Source organism: Chrysoperla carnea, chromosome 1, assembly GCF_905475395.1.
Source record: "Chrysoperla carnea chromosome 1, inChrCarn1.1, whole genome shotgun sequence".
Classification (NCBI taxonomy): Eukaryota; Metazoa; Arthropoda; class Insecta; order Neuroptera; family Chrysopidae; genus Chrysoperla; species Chrysoperla carnea.
In genome coordinates this window covers 30,119,310-30,126,281 of record NC_058337.1, presented here as the reverse complement: position 1 = coordinate 30,126,281, position 6,972 = coordinate 30,119,310, and the positions used below count along the sequence as shown (strand labels likewise).

The window sequence follows — 6,972 nt, the reverse complement described above, 5'->3', positions numbered from 1 at the left end:
AGGATGTGTACAGTACCATAGAATAATATGTACAGTACTCCTATTCGCTCCGTGCATGATTTTCAATTCAGGGAGTTACCATAATAACGACACACTATGGATTGTATACCTATATGATTACATAAAAAATTTAATACTATTTTCTAACAAATTTTAATAATTAATTATGTTAGTTTCACAATTTCTAATGCATCAAGTTTAATTAATTGTTTCAATAATTTTAATTTGGCATTTACGATACCATTTACAATTGAAAATTAAGTCATAACAGCCCCCTTTAAAGCTTTAAGTTATCCACTGGGACCATTGTTGTTGGTTTGGCTGTCCCTACCATGGCTATATGTACCCATCGAATATACATATTAAATATTTGAATTACTTTACGTATAGTACCTACATACTCAGACCATTAAATGGTCCAAGAGATTCAATTTTATCAACAGTGTACAAATATTTTTAGCACGCTTTTCTTAGAAAAAGGTCTATGTATTCAACAAGTATGACTTCACTTTAGGTACCTGACAAATTTAAAATTAAATTTTCTGCTAAAAATTTTGAATATTGTATCTCATTTACTTCAGGAATAAAGGCAAGGAAGTTAAATATCTTTTATTTGATTTATCGATACTGCAATTATTTTTCTTGAAAAAATTTTTAATCGAGGAAGTGAAGAACATAACTATTTCTAGGACTTATGATACATACTTAAATGTGGTTTAGAACAAAAATCCTACCCTAATATTGTTATTTTTGATTTGCGAATAAATTTAGGTTTTGGGTTGAAATTTTAAAATATTGTTAGTGAACTCAAACCTGTCATATCAGAAAATATCTAATCACAAATAATGAGGTATGTACTTAGATATGGTTTCACCACTAAGAATTAAATTATGCCAAACCCAAATAAAGCGAATTAGGTACTAATGTAAAAAGTAAATTTTCAATCATGAATTTTTCTTAAAAGAAGTAAATTTATATTTATACTGAAGGATAATTAAACATACGGATTGTTTTGTATAATAAATAAATTCATTTTCATCATTTTCAACTTCAACTTTACAAAATGATGATGCATCATAATAAGCTTCATCATCAAAGTCTTCATTCGAAGTGCTTTCATAATTTACATGGCCAGAATATCCTCCACTAACATATTTTTTTTCAATTTCCATTTATTTTTCTTATAGAAAATTGATAAGTTAAACGAATTTTTTTAATAAGATTATTTAGTTTATAGCAATTTTATCAAAAATTATTCAGTATTGAATTATTTTATATATTTCTAAGTAATTTAACATCGACCCAACAATTTGAATTTAAAAAAAAAATCCTGTCGAAAAAGAAAATTTAATCATAACAAAAAAAAAAAAAAAAAAAAAAATTGGATATATTTTTTATATTATTGATAATTATTTCATGATAATATTTTTTCGCTATACAGTATTTTTACAAATTTCCATTCATTTCGACCGATTGTAATTTTGAAATTAGAAAATATATGAAGAAAAATTGTTTTTATTTCTTCCCGCTCTAATATTTTTTAGCTTCATAACTTAAGTTGAAAATGAGAATTTTATTAAACCAATTAATTACGTTTTAAAAATTGATTTTTTTTATGTGTTCGTTAAAGATGGACGACTATTTTAAGGCCAATCCACACTAGTGGTCCAATCTTTACTTTATGATCTTTGACTTTTCAGTTTACAATTCAACAATTATCTGTATCGATGGACTATCACCCCAATCAACCCTTTCGTAAAAAGTTAAAGAGCCTTGAATTAAAGATATGTTTACTGTTCAATCGATAGATAGTTATAATTAATCGATAATTAGATAAATAAAAGTGTAAATGTAAAGCAAACTTTTACTGGACTGAAGTAGGACCAAGGAGCAAATTATATCGACAATACATTCGAGTGACCAGTCATCTTTGCAAGATAATTAAGCTAAGTATATGATTAAAGATTAAGACAACAGGATATACATGTAAGGCTTCTTATTATTGGACTAAAATTCATCAAAAACTGAATTCATAGTGTAGATCAGCCCTTAGATCCCATATGACTCGTTAGTGAAAGTGATTCCCCCACATTCCAAAGTCTACGGCATATGGCAAAATCATGAGACATATGCATATTTAACTTAGGACATGAAAACCCGTTAAAAATAATTTTTAAATAAAATGCAACTAAAGTTCAAAGTTTTCTAACGGAACCGAATAAATTATATGGACCTAAAAATCAAATTAAGCTTTTGATAAACATTCCTTGTATATAAATATTTAAAACTATTATTAAAGTTTATTTTACATATAAGTTAAATTTATTATATAAGTTAATTAATTTAATTAATTTACATTAACTTTTTTAAATGACAATTTTGAAACTAAAAAGTAATTTTTTTTAATAATAAATTAATTTTTGTTAATTAATAATTGCTATATATTAAATGATTCATAAACTTGAATAAAAAATTATTGTAAAAAAATTTTCATCATAATGAGTCCTAAAAAACTCCATTTTATTTAAAGACAAAGACAAAAAATTTAGTAATGACGCTTCGATTAGCGCCTGTTCATGCTATTTCAATTTTGGCGTTGTATAAGGGTGGAAGTGGGGTTTCTTAATTAAAAAACACTAATTAAATGTTTTTAATAAAAAATATTTTTATATAAACATCATTTGGTATAAAATTTGTCGAGTTTGTTTCAATTAAATGTGAAGTTTCGAAATTAAATGCCAGTATTCGTACCTGATAAAATTTCTAGCGCTCCCGTCAATGTAAGTCCCATTGTTTTCTATGTATATAAACGCTTGTTTTAATTATTGAAGTACTTTAGGGTGACCATTTTTTTTAAAGATATGAATTTCTTTAAAGTTGAATTTTTTATTAATAGTTTATTTTATAGTATTTCTTATTTTGCTGTTAAATTTTTTAATTTTAAATTCACGTAATTTCAAATTTGTGTTTGTTTATTTTGATAAAATCTTAAAAGAAAGTTAACTTAAAATTCAAGAAATTTAGTTTAGTTATATTGTAAATATCATGTTTAATTTGTATTTTAGAAAATTTTCGTGAACAAAACTTTATCAGTGTGGATTTACAATGGAATTGGATTTACCAAATGTATCTATTACGAGATACTCACGAGGCTACGTCGAAGAAGAGTATGGCAGCAAAGAAGATAGCGAAGATTCGGTATCTGACAAAGACATAATCGTAGTCCAACCAGACATTATATTGGACGATTATGATGATAAATCGGACCCGGATGATCTTGATTCTTTGGATCAAGATGATGATTCAACGAATGTTTCGTTACGATCAGATGAATTCTCTGATGAGGAACCTTTTGAAATGGATGCAAGTCTCGCAGAATTGTGTACAACAGAGCATGCAGTCGATGGTGAAGCACCCGAAATATCTTTAGGACCCACACTACCCATAGAACCCTTAGTAATGATACAAACGCCAAAATTACCTTTACCACCAACGACCACAATAACTCCGACCATAGCCCCTGATCGACCCTATAAATGTGAATTATGTACCAAAGCATTTCGTTTTAATAGCGATTTAAAGAAACATTTTCGTACACACACCGGTGAAAGGCCTTATCAATGTACATTTTGCCAAAAGACATTTAGTCGATCAAGTCACTTGAATGCTCACAAGCGTGTACACACCGATGAAAGACCCTTTGAATGCGATTTATGTGATAAAAAATTTAAAGATAAATCAATATTAGGCCGACATAAACGTTTACATAACGAGAAAAAATTCGAATGCAACAGATGTAATAAATCTTTCTTGAAAAATTCCGAATTACGAATACATGAACGAAGTCATTTTCCGACTCCAATATTAAAATGTGATGTTTGCAATAAAGAATTTAAATTTGCTTTACATTTAGAAGTACATAAAAAAACACATGAAATAATTCCAACAAAATTAGTTGAAAATCTACCACCATCGCTAGAAATCAAACCAACACCGGTTGCAATACAAACAAAAATTGCTATAAAAGAGGAACCAATCGATATAAAGTATCCAATCAATTTAAAAGTGGAACCAACGATTAAAAATGAAGAACCCATGTTCGTTATGGAGAATTATTCTTGTGAAATATGTAAAAAAACGTTTATAAACGAGACCGGCTTAACAAAACATCGTCGTACTCACACAGCCGAACGACCATTTATTTGCAAGGTATGTGGTAAAGCTTTCAGTTGTTTCAGCCAACTTGAAATACACAATCGTGTTCATACTGGTGAACTACCATATCGTTGTGATATTTGTCACAAACTTTTCAATCAACGTAGTAATTTACAAACACATAAAAAACGACATCTTGGTACAGCAAATGTTTATCAATGTTCAATATGTACTCGGAGCTTTTCAACACTGAAATTAATGAAAAATCATTTACGTGAGCATGCTGATTTATGGAAAGGAGCTACCCCACCGAATCTTACACCCATTACATCATAATTTACGTAATATTTTATCTTTTTTTTTTTTAACTTCGAATTGATTCATCACATATTTTAGTTTAGAAAAATTTTGTCCAATTTTGGACATAAATTTGGAACCTGTTTTTTTTTTACATAATGAATTTGAAAGTTAAAAATAAAAGCAATCCAGTGAATATATTTTTAATTTATTTAACTTTCATAATTCGTAATTTGATATATTAATATTAGATAGGTTCCATTTTATTTAATCCGTGATAGTATTTTTATTTTGCAGACTGATTTTTTAAGTCCACCGTTTTTTTTATATATGTATATTCTAATTTTAATATCATTTTTATTAGTATTAAAAGTGGTGTTAAGATTTTGTTCAGTAACTTCAAAATTTTGATCAAAACAGGAAACATGTAGAATGGAGTAAAATTCTGAAAACATGATAATATTTTGAGATCAGACGTTAGAAAATTTATTTAACAAGTTAGCTTTTTTAGAAATATTAACCGCGCATGTATTATTTTAATAGAACGTATGGATAAAACAAGTGAAAACAAACAATTGACCGAGTTAATTGTTGAAATACCATGCATAATCAGTGTTGATTTCTTTATCATATAACACATACATGCATGTGACACATAGATACATAACTGATAGTTAAGTATAGTACATACTATAAAACTTCTACCTAATTGGCGCCCTCACGGGTAAACAGTGATGTTCACGAAAAAATGTTTCAAACAAAAGTTGTTTATTTTTTACATTTAAACTTTTGTTCTATCTCTAACGGTTTACAAGATGGGTCCTACGGACCCAAGACCCAATTGACCTATGATGCTCATTTACGACTCGACCTCACTTTTTACGTACTGAGTACGCTGTAAAAATTTCAGCTCGATATATTTTTTGGTTTTTGAGTTATCGTGCCCACAGACAGACGGACGGACGGACGGACAACCGGAAATGGACTAATTAAGTAATTCTATGAACACCTATAGCAAAATTTTGTGCGTAGCATCAATATTTTTAAGCGTTACAAACTTGGGACTAAACCTTGCATATTACATATATGCATGGTATAACAAGCCTTATTATTTTTTAAACTTGATTTCCATTAATCTTAGTAAGAGTACCTTCAAAGCTATATTTCATTTCTTTCTAATAATTCACTCTTTAAAGAATTATCGATTTTTTACTTTTTGACAATTATGACCATGTGTGAAGCGTGAATTTGCATTGCATTCGACGTTGTAACATTCGAGAAATTGAACGCTCGTGTGACCAAAGCCTCAAAGCAATAAAATTAATTTAAAAATTATTGTTTTTGTAATATTAAATATATAATGTCGTGGACTCTTTATAATCAATTATTATAAAATTTTCGAGTCCAAATTTTAATTTTATTACGATGGCAATAGCATGCAAGCTATATTTAATAAACAAAGATTATTTTCAAACTAATTTTAATTATAATAAAATTTCTTTTTACGAATTTTTTTATTCGAATAGTTATTAGTAAATGTACTAAAAGATAAGAAATGTTTCCTGAGTAAAAAATCTTAACATCATTTTTAAGTTTCACGTAAACTTGGTAACATTTTTTTTTTATATATTCACACCATATTCACATTAAGTAACGTTAAATATTTTATTAAAAGCTGGTAAAAAGCTCTCTATTTTTTACTAAACTCATATGTATACGATAAAGGCATATTCACAATAACAAATAATCTCACACAATCACACATATATACGTAATTACGCATTTATAAAGTACATATCATCTTTTTAATGACGCTATGTACCATTATTGAAACTATATAATTGCTGTTAGCCATCAATCTAGCATATAAATTTATTGAATTGAATTGGAATCGAAGTCTTCCACTAAATAAAACCATTTTAGATGAATATTTAAAAAAATTTTCTCATGCGAAATAACAATCGTTAAATTAAATTTCGGACATTTTTGTATTAAATTACAAAAGTAATAAAATATATACAACGTTTAAAAATAATAAGATCAAGTTAAATTAAATATTTTTTCATACAAAAGCAAATATTTCAGTAAGCGTAATTGAGCTACATTAAATCAAGTAAATTTTTATGGAACATGACATTAAGTTAGTTTTTTTGTCCGAAGCTTTAAAGCAGGAGTCGGAAATTTACATCTTATTGAATAAATGAAGTAGCGAATCATTAATTACGAAAATTTTACAAATATAGTTCAGTAACCGTATGACTTCAGAAATTGTTGCGCAGAAGACAATGGCACATCATTTACGTTTTTGACGACATCACATAGACAATAATAAAGTATATTGCAAAATATTTAATTTAAAAAAATTCTTAACTCCGATAAATTTATGTATAGTTTTACGGAAACACTTAACGTTATTAGAGTTATGACTACTAAATGCTAGATTCATGAGTACATTACAGCAAAAATCGTAAAAAATGCAAATCTATTGTGAATTTACCAATATTCAAAATGAATAAACAA

General features: G+C 27.5%; 1 protein-coding gene across 1 annotated transcript; it reads left to right on the top strand.

Annotated features, from left to right (window-relative positions):
• Window positions 1-2,642: 2,642 nt before the first annotated feature.
• LOC123305423 (zinc finger protein 431-like) lies at window positions 2,643-4,529 on the top strand. Its single transcript, XM_044887136.1, has 2 exons — window positions 2,643-2,780; window positions 3,066-4,529. The coding sequence occupies exon 2, from the start codon at window positions 3,106-3,108 to the stop codon at window positions 4,489-4,491; it is 1,386 nt and encodes a 461-aa protein (XP_044743071.1). The 5' UTR covers window positions 2,643-2,780; window positions 3,066-3,105; the 3' UTR covers window positions 4,492-4,529.
• The last annotated feature ends 2,443 nt before the right edge of the window (window positions 4,530-6,972 follow it).

Bases quoted from the DNA above. Each gene is read 5' to 3' on its own strand.
- LOC123305423 (XM_044887136.1), top strand. From the start codon at position 3,106: ATGGAATTGGATTTACCAAATGTATCTATTACGAGATACTCACGAGGC.